The following is a 21,501-nucleotide window of genomic DNA, read 5'->3' as shown; positions in this document are numbered from 1 at the left end:
GGCCTTCTTTCACTTCTTTGCATAAAGTAGGACTTAAACACACAGTGTTTTTCATGTTCTAGGGTAATTTGCTGCTACCAGTGAAACTATTTGGACAATTTCATGTTTTTTCTTTATACTTGGTAATTTAGCATAGACTGGGATTCGCCAATACGTAACTTTTTTTCTCTTTTTAAAAAATAAAGGTTTTCCAATGTGTTGATTGTTCATAAAATGCAGAAAGAAAGAAAAAAGATCAAGCAGCATATGCTAGTTTGTTTAGCCTACATGTAGTCTACAATTTTAGAGAAGCTGTTGAGTTAAATAAAAATGTTTATAAACATTAATGCCTAATAATGTAGGTTTTAAAGTATAATGTAGTTTAGAATGTTTAACTTTTTTTAAAAAAAGCATTATAATGTTGCTTTTTGTTTTACTTATTTACTTTACTGCTAAAAATCTGCTAGTTTAACCACGTTAATACAGAAAATACATGCTGATAACCCATATATACACACACACACACATATATATATATATATATATAAGGTAAAAGTGAACATTATTTTATTGTATGTTAATATACCATGTTGCAAAATAACTCAAATATGCTGTACCCTGTTATACTATATGCTTAAAATGAGGTAGTTTTACTGTTATTTCACCATGTTAATACAGAAAACACTTGCTAATGGCTGCCAGTAAGTCACTTTAATTCGACAAAAAGCTATGACCTGTCTGTATGGCACAACTTTAATCATTACAACCACAATAAGCACAGTAACTACCTGCTACTGTTGAATAGCTAACAAATATAAACAGGTTTACCGACAGGATAATGAAGAAACTTAAGAGAAAAAACGCCTAACTCGGAGTTACTTACATCAGTCTGTTAACTATGTTGCACTTTATCTGCTCAGAATATGTATGTTATGTCTGAGCGCCTCCATCTCGACATGTCTTTCCAAGCTTTTCGCCGGTAGATGCCAGTAAAGCGACTGCGTCTCCTAACCAGCTTTTCCTCTCAGCAGCACAGCCTGGTGCAATTTAAACCCCGCCTCAAAGTTTACGCTGCTGCCACTGCGATTGGTTGAAATTGTCACGCGTAAGCTAAGGGTGAAAGCTCACTGGCTCGCAAGCCTCGTCAATCAAATTCGTTTCTGGTCGCTGTTGCAGAAGCTACAGCGTTAATCACCTGGGACACGTTGACAGAGTTGTAATTTCAGGTATTTATGAAGAGCTGGTATTGGTCTGTCTGTCTGTCAGCTTAAAGATTCTTCCGTTTGTTCATAAATGTAATGAATGTTAGCGTTATGGCTGCTGCCATTATGTGTCCAGGATTCGCCTTGCCCTCCCTCAGTGAATAATACGGAAGTAAGATTATGTTTGCGATACGTGTCGGAGCTGTAAAAAGGGCACACGGCTCATCCTTTCTTGGTTCATCTGTCACTTGTAAGACAAAACGTTAAATTTAATGTTTTAAATTGTGTATACCTACAGGCAGAATGAGCGTGGGTTTCATAGGAGCGGGCCAGCTGGCCCACGCTCTGGTGAGAGGCTTCACGGCAGCAGGTGAATTTCGAAACATACCTTTAACCATATGTGCATTAATTTCATTTCATTTGTATTCTTGATGTATGTAGATTGCAATCAGGCACCGAAATGATTTCTGGTTATTTTTTCCCCTCTTCAAGGCGTGATTGCCACGCACAAAATCACAGCCAGTTCTCCAGACACAGATCTCCCCACAGTGCAGCAACTACGGGTGCATAGTCTGTTATATTAGTGACTCTGTGTAATTATGAATATGTATTTTACCTGTCTGAAGAACTACTAAAAGAAGTCAATTTGTACAGAAATTGGGTGTAAATTTCACTACCAGCAACAAGGAGACAGTGAGCAGGACTGATGTTCTCTTCCTGGCTGTGAAGCCCCACATCATTCCTTTTGTCCTCGATGAGATTGGACCAGATATCGAAGACCGTCACCTTATTGTGTCCTGTGCTGCAGGGGTCCGAATCAGTTCCATAGAGAAGGCAAGTCATAGCCCGTCGTGTTTACATGTTGTGTGTTTTATGGTGGGAAACTTACAAACTAAACACATTTAAGCCCCCCCTTCCTATTCAAGCTGCTTGTTACACTAGTTTTTATAAGTCAATTGGTGTAAATATAGTAATTATCTACTAGTATTTGTAGTGACATGGTATGGTGCATCGTAGGAGTTGGTGTGTACCCTGCTTGTATGAACACTAGATCACTTAATTATAGTACTACTTTTAAAACATTACGGTAATGCAAATCATAAGCCAGATGAATCCAGACACATAACTTAAAGTCTTATAAACGCTATTGATTCATATTTTTCAGTGCTCACATCGCCTATACATACATCTAATCTGTTTTTGCTTGCTGTATCCATCCATTATAAGAAACTTTAAACTGGTACTTTCATTCATCATCCCTTCAAATGAAGTCACTAAATTAGAGCATTGCTCCTTTTTGTAGAAGCTGCAGCAGTATCGCACTTCTCCAAAGGTCATACGTTGCATGACCAACACTCCAGTGGTAGTCCGTGAAGGGGCCACTGTCTATGCTACAGGAAGCTATGCAGATGTGGAGGATGGAAAGCTCCTGGAGCAGCTGATGGCCAGTGTCGGCTACTGCACCGAGGTGGAAGAGGACCTGATTGATGCAGTCACTGGCCTAAGCGGCAGCGGCCCTGCTTATGTGAGTCCGTTCTACCTATCAGTGTGTTTTGCAAATCTGCCATAGCTGCAGCATTTGTGAAAAACGTGCCCTCCGGCTTGTTGCCCTCTTTCCATCATAGTAACGTTGATGATTGTGACCTTGCAGGCTTTCACTGCTGTAGATGCGCTTGCTGATGGTGGTGTGAAAATGGGCCTGAACAGGAGATTGGCTGTACGCCTCGGAGCCCAAGCACTGCTGGTATGTCCGTTATAGATGCAGTATATACTTTTTTTTTTTTTTTTTTTTTTTTTTTTAGGTTTTGATCCTGGTTTGATGTTGCTGTGTTTCTGAATACCCCTAGTGCCTATGAGTTGAGTTTAAAAGAATACTGTTCAATTATGTGTGACCTGCAGCTTGTCCTGTCCCATTGTGCACATTGACACAGTCTGAATGTTCATTATCACGTGGCGTATTTTATGCAATCAATCAGTGGCGCTTCCTTTGTGTTTCTTCAAAGGGGGCTGCTCGGATGCTGTTAGACTCGGAGCAGCACCCTGGGCAGCTCAAGGACAATGTGTGTTCACCAGGGGGCGCCACGATCCACGCCCTACATGTTATGGAGAGTGGTGGCTTCCGCAGCCTGCTCATCAATGCTGTGGAGGCTTCTTGCGTTAGGACGAGGTAGGTTGGCGAGAGAGGTGTTCAACAAACAGAGAAACATTTTTGTCGTTCCTGTCATAAGACACAGAAGAAAAGCAATTCACTCAATTGCTCAAAGGGTGACAATTTTTTTTAAAAGTTTATTATTCAGACAGCAGATGGAGCTATGTATGTACAAATCATTTTAAATTGTGGCTTCTCTGGTTACATATCACCTAGTGTTGAAGTTATTACTACACTGATTTATTATGCTGTGATTAATATGTATTATCCATTCTAACTTGTATGTTTATCTTCTTTTGTTTCTGCTTTTTTTATATTTCAAAAAAGGGAACTTCAGTATTTGGCTGACCAGGAGAAGATTTCCCCTGCTGCCATAAAGAAGACAACTCTGGACCAAGTGCTGCAGCAACCGGGAGTCACTCCAGACGCTGTTGGAGTCAGATCTCGTGGGATCAGTATGTTCAACAGCAGCAGCAGCAGCAGCTCCAGGACCAAAAAGAAATAAAATAACCTGCCAGGTGGAGAAACTGCAAACTTGTCATATCACTGATGATCTGGCTATATGCTACAACCACTACTGCCGGGTAGTTGTTGACCTAAGTAAGTAAATCACCTAAAATATGAGGTGAGACTTAACAAGAGAAAGATTTCAAGCGATAATAGCTTCCTTTTGTAAGAAAATCTCCATTTCCGTTACCATGAAATGCTTTTTTTCTTTCTTTTATATCCCTGTTCCTGGTATTTTAGTTGACTCATGGAATAAAAATGCTCCTATCAGTTTCTTCTCTGGCTTTCTAAACCTTGTTTCTGATGATCGTGTTTCATGCCAAAGAGGTTCACTTCACAACTGTTTTTTTTTTTTCCTCGAGGTGATATCCCATTGCAGCTTGTATTGTACTTTGTACCAAAATCATGTTTTGCAATACTACAGATATTGATAAAATGCTATATTTTGTACTCCAAATGAGTGTATTTTCAAAATAGTTTATTAAATTTAGACATTTAACTAATTCTGTGGTTGTGATTTATTTGTGCCAGTGCTCACAGTGCCAGCAGTGCTGATTCTAAGTCACAACAGGAAGTATAAGAAACAATGTAACAAAGGATGCTGTATTCTTAGTTATCATTTTTTCCCCCTTGCGAGCAAAGAAAATCTTTCATGAATGGAGGCACGTGACCAAACACGATGACGTCTGGCTTCGGTACAAGAGAAAGGAATCAACAAGGAGAGCACGGGCAGGCGTTTGGAAGCGCCGTCGCTTCTGTCAGTGGAGCCGAAATTCAGCTGTGCCTCGGATGTTAGGTTTCAGACGAGCACTTTAACAGCTACAACTTCGGAGGGGCGTCGTTTTGAAGTCAGGTGGGCCCATAAAGCAAACAGAGCTGCTGCTGCTGCTGTTGTTATGCTGAGTGTGCATGCCTTCGCCTCGCCGCTGTCAAGCTGGCCGAGGCTAGCTTAGTGGGTTAGCATAGCTAGCCTCCTGGTAAAGTTAGCCTTTCTCACATCAGAAACATTTCAAACTAAAGTGCCCTGATTATCCAAGTGGTCAGCACACGTTTTGACACAGCTCGGGGGTTTATTTTGAAAGTTTACACATGAAATGCTCGGTTGTAACCGGGAACATTAGTGCTCCTACTACGGTGAGATGGCAGCTAATCTTTTACACACGCGCGCGCGAGCTGTGAATTAAACGTGTCAATCTGATTTTCATGTAGTAGAGAGCGGAGGGGGGGCTGCCAGCCAGCCATTTCGCGCTTGAGGGATAACTCCCCCTCCCTGAGCTGTGGATTCGCTCTCGTTGCTGTATTGCTACAAATAGTAGAAAGACTGAGCACACGGGGATTTCCTCGCTTGCTTGTTTTGTAGGCGGGGAGTTGTTTGCCACTTTTTTTTTTCACGAGCAGGCGCTGAGAGGCTGGAGACGAGAAGAGTCGTGGAATGTCAAAAACCGTGCGACCCTGTGTTAGGTCGCTTCTTTTTCCTTTCTTTTGCGTTTAAATAAATAGTTTGCGAGGGACGCGTTGGTGTCCGCTGTGCCGCTACGCTTTCTTTTGGTGGTTTGTCAACTCATGCGCTTCTTGCTGCTCAAACCTGCTGCTTCATCACCTCGTTGTGGAGGGAAAAAAGGAGCAAGCGCGAGCCGAGCCAGCGGTTTAGCGAGACCAGGTTGGTTGTGTTATTCTCTCGTAACATTTCTGTCATAGACGCGGTTGTGATTGTCAGATCTGAGAAATGTGTTGTTTTTATTCTGCGCGGATCTTTGTGTTTTTTCTTTTTAATAAATGCATTGATTTTTAATCTTCCAGGAAATGCTCTCAGACCAATCGTTTCGAACTGAATTGCTTCACCTGAAGTGACAATTCATTTAACCACTAGTTAAATTGTAACAATGGCAGAGCCAAATCAAACCAGCCGCCCTTGGCTTTAATGCCACAGCCAAGCAGTTAACAACACAGCATTGTTTTATTGTCAGAGCCTGCAAACAAGTAGCGGTATTTTATATCATGCTGAATCATCACAATGATGTATTTAGACGTTCTCAGAATCCACCCCGAAATATGGCACCACCGGACAAAGGTCTGCTCGCTTGATAAGGGTCGATGTTTATCACCAAGCCACCGTTATTAGGGAGATGGATCGAAATGGTGCTGAGCTTTCCTGCAAGTCAGTCAAGCCATGAGCATCAAGTGATGACCATCATGCATTTATCAATAGCCTCATCTACATTCAGCTGAGAATGTGCATTTTTATGGCAGCACTGTCATGATGTACATCAACAAACAGGCTGCGAGTATATTTAGACTAAGTGCTTAGGTGTCAACTGCGATGTCAGATCCATTTAAAAAAAATGCACGATAAGCAGATATTATGCGTGTGTTGCTATTATATAGCCCTGCAATGAGTGGATGCTTAAACTAGGTCAGGTGTAATTATATGATGTATAGGAAGTTAAAAAAAATACACCACCCAAATCAGGGTAGTGTTTGAAACATCTCTATAAATGTAAATGGTAAATGGTAAATGTGGCATTCTGTAAATGCCCTTTCGTCTTTGTTGCTGAGCAGTGATTAAATGCTATAGAGAACCAGCTTTTTTCTGTTATCATTTAATGCAGCGTAACACGTCATTTCTCTAATTTTGGGTTGGCAGATGCCTTTGTTACCCTATGTGTGACATGATGAAATTTGCTGCCTATTAGAGTGCAGATTTATGGAGGGCGCAGGTAATGAATTATCCATGGAGAGTGTGTGCAATTTGAAAAGTCACCTTGGAAACTGTTGAGCCCATATAGGCAGGGCTAAACAGATAGAAGTTGCCCATTCTTGCTCAGATACCCAACTTATTTCATCATCTCTGTTCATGCGAGCAGGGCATTGAAGTGTGTTTAGCGGACAGGCCAGCCCCACATCAGAAGCCCGGCTTTGCAATAAAGCGTAATGCTCATCTCTGCCTTTCTCTGCAGGTAACAAGAACAGATGATGGTCCATATAAGAGCCCGGTGGGGCTGGCAGTGGCGTGTGGATGGAGGCAGGGAGTGGTGTAGATCGGTGCTTAGATTTATCTTTTCTTTCACTGAGGTAGCAAAGATAAAGCAAGGCTGGATACCATAGAGGTGAACTGAGTGCACAACTTATACCCAGTGGTGTTGCTCAGAATGGGCAGGCAGTGGAGGGTGGAAGAGGATATGTGAGGTTGACGAAACATGAGGCAAGACTTTACACTGCATAGAGTACAGTCAGGCCACCAACACCTCTGTATAGCCAACACAGCTGTGCCTTGGGAGTAGTTACGCCTATTCAGGACAATTTATAGCCTCCAGAAAGGAACACAAATGTGGGATTTGTCCACAAAAGTGCTGTTTAAGCTGCACAGGGCAATGGGAATGCCCGGAAGGAAGGGAGAAAAAGATCAATATATTCTCCCCCCCCTTTTTGCAATAGGGAGGGAATGTTGGTGATGAAACCTCTTGCAAGTGTAGTGCGGATTATGATTGCTTAGCATTGCGATATGCCCGCTCCACTTCTCAAAGTAGTACTTTCATCCAGTCAGAGTGTGTTTGATGAATTTCTGTTTGGAACTTACACTTGGCATGTTCATTACTGCTCTCTGTTTGTTCATAATTTAGAATAGTCAATATTAGACAGAACATGGTGAGCATGCACACAGAGCTGTGCGCTGGCCGCTGGTTTTTCATGTAACCTACTTTTATCTTGGCTAATTCGTGTGTGGGACACATCAGCTGTAAACTGACATTAACAACAAGCGAATTTTAGTCATACCCTTGTAAGAAGCTAAGTCAAATTAAATTGGTGAGTCACTCTGCATCACTTTTATTGGATTTTCAAGAGTTTTAGGATATATATATATATATATATATATATATATATATATATGACCTTTTGTTTGAAGGTAAATGCTTTGTAGGCAGATAATTAAACTTTCATTAGTGCTCCCTACATTTGTATTTGAGGAACTTAACATTCTTTGCAAATGACTAATAGGTTCCTAAAAACATGTACCTCATTAAACTATGCTCTACATACAGCAGAATTTAAAATTAACAGTCTGACAGTCTTTACCTGTGTTAAGCTGACAAAATGTTACTAATCTTACTTACAAATTAAGGTCTTTATTTCTCCAATCACTCCGTGATTGTGAACACAGTTACAAATGAAAAGTGACAAAAAGAAAATCAATGCAAGCTGTCCTTGGGCAGCCTCTTTTGCGAAATACAGCAGTCATTTATATACTTCATGTCTTTTCAGATATTTATTCAGTTTTATTTAGCTCAAGCTCCTGTCCTACGCAGAGAAAACATATTTCACCATTTGTGGACAAATACGCTGGGTGCTTAGAGGATCAATTTAGCGACCTTTGCGGTATATAATAATCTTTTCAGCCATAAGATAATTTAGAAATCTTCTTCCTCCCCTTTCTCTATTGTTAAAATTGATCATTTCTTTAAGTATCACAAGCTTTAGCTTATGTGAGAATATGTGAGGAATGTCTAAGGAGGATTACAGTAAGGAACACTGCTAGCTGTATGCGTGTTTACACTTTTAAGTTTTCATGTCTCGAAATATGTTAATTTTTTTAATGGTGAAATTGTGTTTTGTTTTTGTTTTCTTTGTGGGACAATCATTAGCTGTGAGACGCCATCAAATATCCTGTAGACAGGGCTCATCAATCACTTACCAAAATTTGAAAAGAGCGGAGGCAGTCTTATTAATAGAAATTAGAATCTTTGATATTTCCAGGTAATAACTCTGCTCTCTCACTGCATTTGAATCAAAGCTCTCCACAGGAGAAAATGCATCCGTGTTTGTTTTCTTTCCTTCTTTTTTTTGATGATGCTGCTGAGATCTGTTTATTTTGATGTTTGTTTGTTTTTTGTTTTTTTTTTAATAGGAGAAGACTGTTTTAAATCATATCAGTGCATCAGTAGTAAGTAAAATAGCTCACATATTTGATATTCTTTTACTTGAAATGCATTGAAACGTATTGACCTGCTCTATCAATTCTGTGAGCAGCACAAAACTGTTGTGGTTGTGTTAGGTCAATGCAATATGCATTTAATATAAATTCAACCAGTGTAGTGAACCTCCTAGATATTTTGCCAGTGTGTGGGTTGCCTGCAACCCTTACTTCCTCTGCCAGTGTAAGGCTGAAGTATCAAGAGCTATTCTCTTCCTGTTTAATCAAGTCCTCCAGGCAGATACTGTGAAAGGCCAGTGAAGTCTCCACTTCTGTCCTACTGGTTATACCAACAGAGCGGCTTCAGTAGATAGCAGCTGCTGAACATGGAAATAGATTTTTTTTTTTTTTTTTAATGTATCAAAACATTGGTTAGTACAAACAAGTCCCTTTAAATAAACCTCCCATTATCAGTGACTTAAGAAAATATACAATCCCTTAAGGGCAGTGATTCATGTTTTCACTTTAAAAGACATGAACTGGATGCAAAAATCTGACATAAATGTGCCACATGCTATTCTTCATAGTATAGCCTACTAGCTTCTACATGCGACTTTTTTTCTCGCTCTTTTCTTTTTTTTTTCCAAGGAAACTAGGTTACATAAAATCAGTTTATTTGTATTCATCAAACTCTCCTTTCTTTGCCTAGAGTCTGCCTGGTTATCAGAAATGAGAAACGATAAGTGCCTGTGACTTTAATATCAGACAGGAAAAAATTTATTGGCAAATGTCTTTACTTTGTTGGCACAAATTTTACAAACATAGAAGGAAATTCCACATATTTGACTATGGAAATGCAGTATTACCTTGAAGCCATTGTGCTGTATTAACATGATTTTTTTCTTTTTTTCCACATAAAATTTGGTCCTACTAAGAATCTAATTGGAGGGAACATAACAGATTTTTCCCTTCTTTAGATATACAGCAGGTACCAATTCTTTCTTACGTCTTTTTTCTCTCACATCTTTAATAACAGTATGTGTGAAAACTAAACCTCCAAAGCAGAGTCACTTAATCCTTATCCAATAATTTAGTGACTTAATGATTTAGTCATTTATATCATTGCGGATTTATTTAATTTTTTGTGTGGTTTGATGTTTTTTGGTTATCAGTGCTTCCTTTTTTTAATAAAGGTCAAATTCAGGATGCTTCTGTTTATCTAATAAGACAGTATTTGCCAACCAGAGCAGTGTGAGGATGATGTACAGACATGGTCACGAATTAACATCCCCCCATGCACCAAATGTAGGTGGATTTTCTATTTTGGTGAGTAAATCTTAGTGGACAGTCCCCCACGGTGGCATTTTTCATTCTTTTTTTTTCTTTTTTCTTTTTTCTCCAAACCAAAATTAAAGCGATACTTAGGGTCTCTCCTGTGTTTTGGGATCACTCATATGCTTCTGTCTTCCTCCCTCTCTGTCAAAGTTTGACACTTACACACACACACCCACACACAGCTTTTTTCCCCCACCAGTATTCCACAAAGACCTGACCCTGACATTTTTGTATAACCCTAACTATCTAACCAATCGTCTCATCATAACTCAGACTAAGGCTGGGCTTTGCAGTCTTTTTTTGAACAGGAGCCTAAATTCTTAGATTCATGCAAAAGACGAAGCATTAGAAAGCGATTACATTGTTGAGGAGATTGATGTGAAAAGTTTAGAATTTTTTTTACTATTCATGCTTGACTTGATTAGCCCCTGATAAATATATTAAATGTTTGTCACTTGACGCTGCGTCTCAACAAAATATTTAGAAACGCGTATAGAATATATGAACGAAGGTCGATTTATTATTTTAGCAGATTAAAAGCACACTTGGTCAGTGAGTTAAAGTAAATTTCAGACACTGTTAACAGATTTTTGCAGGAGCAGTTTAACCCTACGCTCTAGGGGTCAGTTAATACGGGAAGCTGGCAATTTTGGTTAGTTGCTATTTCAGCATTGCCCAGAACGTCTCCTGGTCAAAAGCACTGGCTTAGTATTTCCCCTCTACTACAAGCATATCACATTTCCCTCTGAAAGCTGCTGAATGATTTCCCCTCTCCCTCTTTTTGTCACTCTTATTTCACGCTCTGAATACTTAGTAGTTAATAGCTTCCCTCCCCTCTTCCCGTCGTACCTTTCTCAGACGCACTCGCACACTGTTTTCTGCACACACAAGTTCATACCACTCTTCCAGTATCTCTTCCAGAGCTATCAGAGGAGTCTGATTTTTAATTTGCAGTTAAATGGCGCCCGACACATGCAGCTTGCTTGATAATTGACTTAGCTCAGCTGACGGGAGGAATGATTAGATCTGAATATCTAGGCGATCTTTTCAACTCTCTTAGAAGTGAGGGAGTAAGAGCAGAGGCTCTGATTAGGCATAAAGTCTTGAGATTGGCTGTACAGCGTGAAAATGTTGGCTCACTGCATTAAATATGTCAACCTGGAAAGAGTAAGTGGAAAATAATAAAGTCCAATCATAGAAAAGGACTTGACATTTCTTTTATTTTCAGGCACTTACCATGTGCTTTTCAGTTTCTTTGTCATTGCCATCATTCTGTTTCCTGGAAGGTCTGTGACAATGGACTGAGAGGCTATAGGTCTTATACATTATTGATCAGGGAAACTGAATAGCTGATTGTACTGACTTTACAGCAAGCACTCTCCTTTTGTTGTTTAGCTAATCATCAAAGATATCCAGAATTTGCAAAGACAATGAATTGAAAATGGTGCTAAACATTCTATCACCCTTCTGTCGGGCCTAATTTACATCTGGGCCACAGCTCTAGTTATTCAGTCTTGTACAAACTGTGCAAATTTTCTTTACAAGTCCACACTGGTTTTAGAAAGGAAAAGAAATTAAATTGGGCATACGATCAAAATGAGCCACATCGTGGTCTCTTGGAGTGAAAATTGTTGAAATGTATTGTTTGGTGTGAGATGAAATTCAGCTGTTAGTTTCACAGAGCTCTGTTGCCATTGTTGGATGCTGCTTGTGTTTTGTTTTTTTCCCCCCCTGAACACAGTCTTTCATCAGCATGCACCTCCACCGTCTACTTTTATTCACTTCATTAGCAAGCTGCCAGTGCCCAGTGCTCGGACGCTTCTTTTCAAGAATTGATCATGACAAGTTAAATTTGTATGTGCTTGTGTGGTTTTGGTGATCTGTCACTGTGCGATGCATGTGCATGTGATTAGTTGCGTGATGTGCCATCCACTGTCCTGTCTCAGCAAACCCTGTACCCTGTTAGTCCTTCCCCAGCCGTGTTTAGTATTCAGAGAGCAGGCGCTGTCGTAATCTGGATTCCGAGGCAGGTTGCTGGGGTTTTTTGTTTGCTCTTATGGCCCTGATAATCTTGTTACACTGCTGTCAAGTGGAGCTGGCCCTCCCTGCAGCCCTGAACCACCATGTGTGCCACCTCCGGTACCAGAAATACACCCCCACCCCCTCCCCATCCCCAACAGCCCACCGCCATTTTGAGACAGCCGTTGATGGAAGAGCCTTGGATGTATCCTTGAAGAATCACCTCCTGAGCATCTTTATTCAGCCTCCCCCCGTCTCCCACCCCCACCTTAGGCGGCGAACGACAGTAATAAATATTCATCTGGGGGATGCAGTGTGTCGAAGCTGTAGCCTCGACTCCCCCTCAACAAAGAGTCCCCTGGCTAATGGTGTCCATCCTTGGCATCTCCCCTGGAGAGATCCTGCAGAGGGGACGAGATCATTAAAGGATGCCACAGGCTGAGGGCCGGACCTATCATGTCACATCAGCATTTATCGCACTAGAGTTGTTGGGGGTTTTTTTTGTTTGTTTTTGTTTTTCTTGTAAACCCCCTTTCCCTTCTTCAGAGTCAACCTAAGCCGACCCTACCTCTGCAAGCTGCACTGCATTGCTTCAGATGAACAAAGACCGCATTTGAAGGTTGGATGGGTTGCTCTCGTTGTGTTAGTTCAACTTCACAACTTCCTAATTGGCACCTTGGTTTTGGTCCTTGCTGAGATCAGGATTTATTTTTTCTCTCAACCTGTTCTTCTCAAGCTCCTCTAAATTTGTCGACCCTGCATTTTACATAAGGCTTCTCTCTGTTTTTCTGTCTCTCTTTTTCTTTCTCTCTCTTTGTGTCTCTCTCTCGCTCTCTGTCTTTCTCTCTGTCTCTTTCTTTTTCTCTCTAACACATTCTCTTTCTCTCTGTGACCACACTCAGCGTTTTCTATTTCCTGTGGGTGTGATGTCTCTCCTCCACAAGCAATCAGCTCTGATTTGTCAGCGTTCTTCCAGGCGATTCATAAAAATTCAGCAAGCATCTACAAAAGACGTCTATGTCCCTGCACTTGCTCCCTACCTCCGATGCCCCCGCACTCTAAGCTGCAGCTTTCGCCTCCCGCTCCTTCGGCTAGAAACACAAAAGACGTGAAATCATTAATAGGAGCTAATATATTAGTGCAAGGAAGACATCAGTGTCTTTTGTTTTTAAATTGTGACTATGTCTTTGTCAAATGCAAGGGCATTCTCCAACAGATCAGTGCACCAAGTCTGAAATTTCCCTGTCATTCTTTATGGGAAATTATAGGTGTGTTTTCCTTTCTTTGCCTGTGTTTCTGTGTTTGTGTGAGCATGCCTCTTTGTCTCTGTGAGGTATGACAAGCCTGGTAGTGGAAGGGAGCAGCTGTGCATTGGACCTTGTCTGTGTTGTTCTGCCATGCCCTGTCATTGGTAGCCGTCTGTTGGCAGCAGCCTGTGCTGGAGGCTTGCAGCCTGGGTGAAGTCTTTCCACAGTGTCATATGGTGAGCTTTCAATGTGCCAAACCATGCCTACTATGTTACCCTACACAGATGTGTGACAGAATACGCCCCCTCAACTTGGACAGTGTGCCATCTTTCTGCATTTTCAAGATTCCAACTGGTTTTTGAACAATGTTGGGTCTAGGCTACTGAGGGGAAAATGATAGGCTTAATATGAAATTTGGAAGATGCAACCTTTTTTTTCCTAGTCTCATCCCAGTAGCTATTAGTGTAGTACTTTCCTGTCTATTTGTCCATTATCTGTGCATCATCAGGCAGACCATTATCCCATTATGTTTTGCATCTGTGGTCCAAATGCTTACTGGAAATGAGTCACCACAAAGGCCAGTGAAAGGTACGTGTTACTATCAGACAGCTATTCATAGCCAGCCCATCAGGGATGAAAGTATCACATTTGAAAAGTCCTGTGCAGAGCGTGAAAAGCTTTTTATATGGGCATCTGCAGCGCAGAGAAACATTTCTGTTTTTATAAGAAGCCAGAGTACTTTTTTTTTTTTTTTAAACTTTTTTTTTTTGAAGTGAAAGCATCAAGAATTCAAGTCACAGTCTGACCTCATGTTATGTCCCCAGCCTGTGTGATAGTGTCGTATTCAGGTCATTTTTAACAAGCGGCTGTCTCTCCCTGTTTGGCTCAGGTGACCGGTCCACCTGTAGCACCCTTTTGTTGCCATGGAAATATCCTGGCCATCTTAGTGCACTTTGGAGCTCCGACTCATCTGTTTTTCTTTTCTTCCCTCACTGAGCTTCTGTGCAGACGACATGAATTTCCCTGATGACTAGCTTAATGTGCACGCATGCTGCAAACTTCTGCACACGCTGACAGTAATTCTTTTTTACATTCTTTTGTTCAGATGCTTTCTTTCCTGTTTTGATGTGTTAAAAAAAAGTTCTAAGAGCTAGCATTTGTTTATGTGCTCAGTATAAACACACACTGCTGGGTTGTGTAAATCAGCTTACCGAGGCAATGTGCTGGCTGGGCTGGGCTGACTGTGGTGGGTGTCTGTGTTGCTGACACAGCATTTACTGTGTGTGGTGTAAAGCACTCAGGGCCACAGCTGTGTGTGTGTGTGTGTGTGTGTGTGTGTGTGTGTGTGTGTGTGTGTGTGTGTGTGTGTGTGTGTGTGTGTGTGAGAGAGAGAGAGAGAGAGAGAGAGAGGACATACTTATCCTGTGACAGAGCGCGCACGATGGAATTCACCTGACCTTCTGTCTGTCTTAATACCAGTAGGCTGGACTTCTCACCGACGCAGCTTCTCTTGGTGGTTCCCTCAGTGCAGACATGACAGAAGAAACTGCAGTGCAGCCCTGTTGTTCTGGAGGGCTCTGCAGTAGTTACAGTGGGTTGCTTTTTCATTGATTTATAGGATTATAGTTGGACACAGGCCAAATCTAGACAGGTGTGACTGTCTAGACTGGATAGCTTAAAATCTGCCCCATGTACTTTTGTGAATGTGTGGTGTTTGAGGATGGATGCGCTGTAGAAAGGCCCAGATCTGTTCTGTTTTGAAATGTGCCTATGGTACTTGTACTTGTGTTGTTTTGGGGTTTGCTTTCCAAGAAATAATTTTGGAATTGCTGCCAACCAATTAAATGTCATCTGGAAATGCATACCGCAAAGTTATTTGTTCTTGTCATAAGTGCACGAACAGTCCAGGTACCAGTTTTTCCAATTACTTAGAAGGAAGTCTGAAGTCCTTGACCCACTTTGTATTTTGTGTATTTAGTCATGTGGTTTCTATTTTTGTTTTTGCTGTTGTTGTTATCAGAAAATACTTCAATGTGTATTTTGCAGAAAAAAATTAAGTTTCTTTTCTAGTACTCTTGTTTCATATATTGTCTTTTCTTTTCACAGATCAACCGGTAGTACAGGTGGACGCTGCTCTCGTGGCATGACTACCACAAACAAGGGAAACAAGGCCTTAAAGGTAACCTGTGTGGCCAAATGTCTGTGTGTGTGTGTATATATAAGATTTAATTTTTTTAATAAAAGGATCAGCACTAACTAATTTCCACGCACAGGTGAAGCGGGAGCCGGGGGAAAATGGCACCAGCCTAACAGATGACGAGCTGGTGACCATGTCGGTGCGGGAGCTGAACCAGCATTTACGGGGGATGACAAAGGAAGAAATCCTGCAGCTGAAACAGCGGCGACGTACCCTGAAGAACCGGGGCTATGCCGCAAGCTGCCGAGTAAAGCGTGTCACCCAGAAGGAGGAGCTCGAAAAACAAAAGGCTCAGCTGCAGCAGGAAGTGGACAAGCTGGCTACAGAGAATGCCAGCATGAAGGTGGAGCTGGATGCTCTGCGTTCAAAGTACGAGGCCCTCCAGAGCTTTGCCAGGACTGTGGCCCGCAACCCTGTCACCTCAGCAAGGGGACCTATGGCTTCTGTCATAGGTCCCCTCATCCCCGGTAAAGTAGCTGCCACCAGCGTCATCACCATCGTCAAATCCAAAACGGAGGCTAGGTCGTAGTAGCAGAAAGGGCAGAAGAAAGATGTTTAAGGCTAAACTAGTCAGTGCATTGTAACATGGCACAGGAATGCCTGTGTGAGTTCTCAGTTTTAACCGTGGAGCTAACACTAAAAATATGCTTTCCAAATTCACTCTTACAGAACAACACACCAGTCTGGTTTTTTTTAACAGGCCTGTCACCAGGGTAATAAAAATCAAACTTTAGAATTTAGGACGATACAGTTGTCCCATAAACAAAGGAGAAATATTGCAATATTGAAACATTTAGAAAGTGGAAAATTGAAGAAGACTGCATCAAGTTTGCTTGTTTTGATTGAGATTTTTATGTCAGTTTTCCTAAAATCTGGCTCTTAAGTCTCTTCCGTCCTAAGAACTAGCATTGGTACAGTTTCACAGGTGGTCAAAACCAGTAAGAAAATAAATTGGATCCATTATTCCTCACAAGATCCACAGTACAGAGTGGGAGGAGGAAAAGCCAGCACATATCTCACTAAGAAGCCCTTTGCTTGTTATTATGCACTGACTTAAATTGGGATAACTGACAACTGGTCACAGACTCTTGGTCTTAATGCTACAGATGTCTTTGAAACAACCTGACAAACCCCAAACTCATAAATTAGTCCAATTTGTGATTCTGTTGGTCGTCTGTTGAGAATATAAGCATGCAATGATGCTCCCAAACATAGCATTCATTTCTGTTTATGGATCTGCGACAGGCTTCCGTGAACTTGTCATTTTCAAAATGACTGGTAGATGCAATAATAATATATATGTATGCACTGAAAATACAAAGAGGTCTTGCATATTTAGGTGGAAACGTTAAAAAAGATCAGCAGCACTTAATGATGTTGTTCCAGAGCTGAGTGCCATTCCAATATGACAAGATTCTTCTACAATATCTGAAAACCTGAATGTTATTACAGTAATATCCTCATGTTTTGTGGGGACGGTGAAATCCACAAACATTTTGAAACTTAATTTTTGCTCATAGAAGTAATATGTTGATTTTGTTTAAAAGATATATATTGCGTTTTTTTTGTAATTACTTGTTGACAGGGCCGTCAGATATTTCCAAAAGAAAATCTTTACACGAGCTTTACTGTTTGAATTGTTAAGGTGTAGAAAACTTTGTCTAAAGTTGACGTCTTGGTTTTTATTACTAGGTAGATTACCTTCCATTGTTTATAGAAATACAGAAAAAGAAAACGTAAAAAAAAAAATCCTGTGACATCTTTTTTGCAATTGTACCGAAAGTGGCTTACTATTAAAGTCTGATAGCTTTTTCTAGTGACTAGGCGCGTACTGTGGGGTAGCGCGTGATGTGATGTGTAAGTGACAAGTTGGCAGTGTCGTTCACTGTATAGATGTCAATGCTGTGCTATTTAAAACAAATCTGTAGAGCTAAACTAGATGGTGTAAACAAGGTCAATTGTCTTTGTGCGTATTGGCATCTGTGATATCCTCCGCTTCCTTGGTGTTAGTTACAAATCATATTGTCATTACGAGTTTACCACATTGAGCCACGAATGACAGAATTTGATGAAACGGCATTAGTGAACATGAAGTCAAAAGACTTTTTGAAGCATAAAGTAATAACTGAATAATGGTTGCATCTAGTGCTGGATGCCCTCTAAAAACATCCTCTGTAACCGGGAAGTAAAGGATTTTATTATTATTATTATTCCAGCAACATCATTGGTGTAAATTACATTGCAGGGATAGAGTGCCCTTAAAAGCTATCTTTTAGAATTTACCTGTGGGCGTGCGGTTATCCTGCAAATGTTGTTGACAAACCTTGCACCTTGTCACGCTAGTAAAAATAAGATGCTGCAAGGTTAACCTCAAAGAGGTATAGCATCACTCTTCTAAATCTACCCACTGGTCTTCAGATTGTCTGATTAAAAGCAGAAGGGTTTGGCTGAAGGTTTGTATGCACTAAGCTCCTGCTTGTTTTGCTCAGGACAAAACAGGTCACTTAAAATGAACAAACAATTCTAGATGAGAGGCAAGAAGGCGGGGATGGCAGCTCTGTTCTTTTTCTGTTTGTTTTTTTCCTCCTTTTTTTCTAATAAGCATGTCATAAAGGGCTTCAATCCACACTCAGAAAGAGGCACAGTGCGACTATGTAGAATTACAATCAACAGCTGCCAGCGAGAGCTCCTTCTGTGCCAAGTGTTGCATCACTCTGCTGGTCCTCTAAAAGGAATTTAACACTGAAGCAGGTCTACACCTCAAGGTGAAAGTAGTTGTTTAATGACATTAACAGAATGCACTTCATCCAGATCTCCCTCTCCTGCTGGTCAGAACGTCTTAAAGTGTCGGCTGAGGTGTTAATCTGCAGCCGCTCGCAGACGATACGCCTCAGTGAAACTGCCCGAGATCTGAGTGCTGGTAATACTGTCCGTATCCTAGCCTCACTTTGTCAACATGCTTAGCTATCTGCATTGACTGGTTAACTGTGGGATAAAATATATATTACCTGACTCTCGACATAGCCCAGTATCAATGTTGGCGTCCTTATTGCTGTGGCAGTCTTGTGGAGTGAATCTTTTTTCGTGTCAAGTGTCTTTAAGGTGTTCGAGTGGCACTGTTGACCAATCTCTCGATCTCCTCTGGGGATGATTCTCTTTCTCTCACATACAGCTGTATAGTATGTAGCTACAGTAGGTATTAATGACCATTGTGAAAAAGTGACCCTTAATATGCAACTCAGTGGAAAGGTGTGAAAGAGTAGATGTAAGAGTAATCAATATTGTCAGAGTTTAGGTCTGTTCTTTAATCATTCTTGATGTTTTGTAGATTTTTATTTATTTATGTTTTTTCGCATCCCTCTGTGGGAGAGCAACTGGCCCTTGGTTAAAGCCGCTAACAAAGCTGTCAATGTTTTTAAAGGAATCGTGACAGCTGCACTCAAGCCTTACTCAGTTACTCTGGTCTTCAATCACCTGAATACAAATCCATTAATTAAACTTGGATCTTAACTGAAACGAACTGCTATTATTTAGATATTTATGCACTAAATAATGTTGATGCTACGATGGATTCTGCCACAAGGGCCACTTGCAATATTTTTTTTTTTTTCCCTCCGTGTGTGTGTGTGCGTGTGTGTGCGCGTTTGTGTACGGTTGAAGTTCCTCTGCTGCTACACCAGTCGTTAATGCTCATTGTTTTGCTGTAGCATCATCCACAACGTTTCTGTTCTCATTATGTGTCGTGCGTGTGAATTTGAAATTGATCTTAACACTGTAATTTGTTCTGCAGATTTCCTTTTTAATTAGTTTTTGACTTTTTCTTGTTTTGTTTTTTTGTTTGTTTGTTTTTTGTATTTGTTTGAGCAACATGTTAGAGGATAAATAGCAGCACTTGTGTGGCAGTTGATTTTTAATAGCTCTCAAGACATTGGCTTTTTTCATGAAGTTATGCTTTGTAAATGGTTGACTGTGCAGGTTTTTTTCCCCTCTTCTCTATGGAGTGGGTCTGTGTTTCAAAGGTATACAAATCTGACTAAAGCGAGTAATACAAAGTTAATAATCTGTTTTGTTATTTTTCTGTATGGGTTGTAATAAAATATTGCAGTACTTTGTATGAAAACAGACAATAGTTAATTGTAACTATTTATAAATTAAATTATTGTACTTTTGCAATCTGTAGATAAGTACTATGTATTCATATATACAGTAACAACTGTGGATTTAAATGTGATTCTCTGAGGTGTCTAAGTTATTGATGTATATATTGTATGTTTGTTGATACAGCTTACTTTATTTTCTATAAGACCAATAAAATGTTTTGGAAAAGGGTTTTCAGCACTACTACTCTGTCATTTAAGGCGTTTAAAAAGTGTCGAAATTAGGTTTTGTCATATTCTGTGGCGTCATTGACCCAGTTTGATACTTTTAAAAATAAACTGGCGGGGAAGGCTTTTTGCCATCCAGGGTGGGTTTTAGAAGACAGCGATCATTTAGATGGCACAATTTCTTTTTCTGTGATCCAAAAAAAGCCGTTGGGCGACCCACTTTGGCTAACCTCGGTGGACATATTTTTGGCCCGACACGAGTAAAACATTAGAGTCATGAAGGATGTCTAGGTGTGCTTGTCCTAGATTAGGAGGAGTAGTGAGTTAGTCATCTCAGCTCCCTATGGAGCTTCTAAATCCCCCCCACCCCTACCCCTCGTCTCAGTGCACCTCATCAAACATCAGCCTCCTCAGCAGCGCTTCAACCCCCGCGCAGTCAAAATGCATCTCATGAGAGAACATTCAAAGACAAAGAGACAGATGGCTGAAGACAAACTACATCTTGCCACACCATCCTGCAGGGCATGTGTAAACCCCAGTGCCTGTATTGTTCTTTAGTTCTTTTAAATGGAGGAGGCTTCTACAGGTCTGCGTGACCTGTGCATTAAAACAGGCTCCTCTCCCCTCCTTGGATGCCTGCCCCAGACAAGCATACGGCCTCTGAAGAGTTGATTAATTTGGCAGGATGGGCTAAGGTGAGCTGGTGGGCAATCTAGGACAGCATTCTTCATCTTTACCCACTTCTGCAGCAGGTGCCTGCCCCAGTTCTTAGACCGCAACCTGCTGTACAATTAATGTTGCCAATGCCGTCAGTGAGGCCATTGATGTAACACATATGCACTGCCAATGCTGAGCAAGGGGCTCTTCTCTACAAAGACCACCATGACACAATACATGTATATGTCGTCCCCCCTCGTTCTAATCAGTGAAGATTGTTATGGTGGTGCATGTGAGTTAACTGCAAAAATCTCCACAACCATTAAGACTTATCAGAGTTGCAATCCCAGCTATAAGACAAATACTTAACACCCTTTCCTACCCTGATTGAAACATTCAAATCAGCTAAAGATGGAAGCCAGGGTATTGAATATAATGAGTAAAACTGTCTTTCAGGAGCATGCACCTGTTCAGAAATGTGTGGGCTTGGGTTTCCCTCTGCTGGCATATCAGTGTTAAAGCCTTTATATGATTTAACTGGGTTTCCCCCATAAGATGACAGCACTTCTAAACAGGAGGATTTCCCAGTGTTTACCAGGCATATAAAGTGAAGTCATTTAATTATGCAATGTTTTACAAAACAAATTTAACTGAGAAAATGGGAGTATGCTATAGACTTTGAGCACTTTGTCTTGTAGCCTCGTTACTACTGTGGTGCGGGGTAGGTGGTTAGTTTCTGTTATAACCCAACTATGTATATTAGGAGCACTTACAATCTAATGCATCGCTTCTGTAGTAAATCTTTAGCCATCCACCCAGGCATACATCTGTAGGTACTGTTGTGAAAATCTGCTGACAGTGCTGAGACCTTTATTGATATACTGCCCCTGCTAAATGAGCTTGGACAAGTCATTAGACACAGTACAACCCACAGCTAAAATCATCAAAGTGGAATGAACAGATGACACCATGACA

At 40.9% G+C, this 21,501-nt stretch overlaps 2 protein-coding genes across 5 annotated transcripts; both read left to right on the top strand.

Moving 5' to 3' along the window:
- The first annotated feature begins 1,114 nt into the window (after positions 1-1,114).
- pycr1a (pyrroline-5-carboxylate reductase 1a) lies at positions 1,115-4,340 on the top strand. 2 transcript variants are annotated; one of them, XM_086289312.1, is made up of 8 exons: positions 1,115-1,205; positions 1,480-1,551; positions 1,674-1,744; positions 1,836-2,015; positions 2,485-2,706; positions 2,833-2,925; positions 3,185-3,348; positions 3,658-4,340. In XM_086289312.1, exons 2-8 carry the CDS (start codon positions 1,485-1,487, stop codon positions 3,833-3,835), a joined length of 975 nt encoding a protein of 324 aa, XP_086145438.1. In that variant the 5' UTR covers positions 1,115-1,205; positions 1,480-1,484; the 3' UTR covers positions 3,836-4,340. The 2 variants fall into 2 exon arrangements, with proteins under 2 accessions (XP_086145438.1, XP_086145439.1); XM_086289313.1 differs by having other exon boundaries at positions 1,136-1,353.
- Positions 4,341-4,546: 206 nt separating this feature from the next.
- On the top strand, positions 4,547-19,872 carry LOC147332644 (transcription factor MafG). Of its 3 annotated transcripts, none has more exons than XM_086289311.1 (3): positions 4,547-4,690; positions 15,454-15,526; positions 15,621-19,872. In XM_086289311.1, the coding sequence occupies exons 2-3, from the start codon at positions 15,491-15,493 to the stop codon at positions 16,071-16,073; spliced, it is 489 nt and encodes a 162-aa protein (XP_086145437.1). In that variant the 5' UTR covers positions 4,547-4,690; positions 15,454-15,490; the 3' UTR covers positions 16,074-19,872. The 3 variants fall into 3 exon arrangements, with proteins under 3 accessions (XP_086145437.1, XP_086145435.1, XP_086145436.1); XM_086289309.1 differs by lacking the exon at positions 4,547-4,690 and adding an exon at positions 4,721-5,497; XM_086289310.1 differs by lacking the exon at positions 4,547-4,690 and adding an exon at positions 14,805-14,938.
- The last annotated feature ends 1,629 nt before the right edge of the window (positions 19,873-21,501 follow it).

This window comes from Aulonocara sp. 'chitande type north' Nkhata Bay, linkage group LG4 (assembly GCF_057382095.1).
Source record: "Aulonocara sp. 'chitande type north' Nkhata Bay isolate Kocher_YH1m ecotype deep benthic linkage group LG4, A_spYH_male_GT1.1, whole genome shotgun sequence".
NCBI lineage: Eukaryota > Metazoa > Chordata > Actinopteri > Cichliformes > Cichlidae > Aulonocara > Aulonocara sp. 'chitande type north' Nkhata Bay.
The sequence above is the reverse complement of the archived record's forward strand: the minus strand, read 5'-3'. Positions and strand labels throughout refer to the sequence as shown.

Excerpts from the sequence above, each read along its gene's own strand:
- LOC147332644 (XM_086289311.1), top strand. The coding sequence starts at position 15,491 with ATGACTACCACAAACAAGGGAAACAAGGCCTTAAAG. Across the intron at positions 15,527-15,620 it reads AGGGAAACAAGGCCTTAAAG|GTGAAGCGGGAGCCGGGGGA; the intron begins GTAACCTGTGTG and ends TTCCACGCACAG.
- pycr1a (XM_086289312.1), top strand. The coding sequence starts at position 1,485 with ATGAGCGTGGGTTTCATAGGAGCGGGCCAGCTGGCCCACGCTCTGGTG. Across the intron at positions 2,926-3,184 it reads TCGGAGCCCAAGCACTGCTG|GGGGCTGCTCGGATGCTGTT; the intron begins GTATGTCCGTTA and ends GTTTCTTCAAAG. Across the intron at positions 3,349-3,657 it reads GCTTCTTGCGTTAGGACGAG|GGAACTTCAGTATTTGGCTG; the intron begins GTAGGTTGGCGA and ends ATTTCAAAAAAG.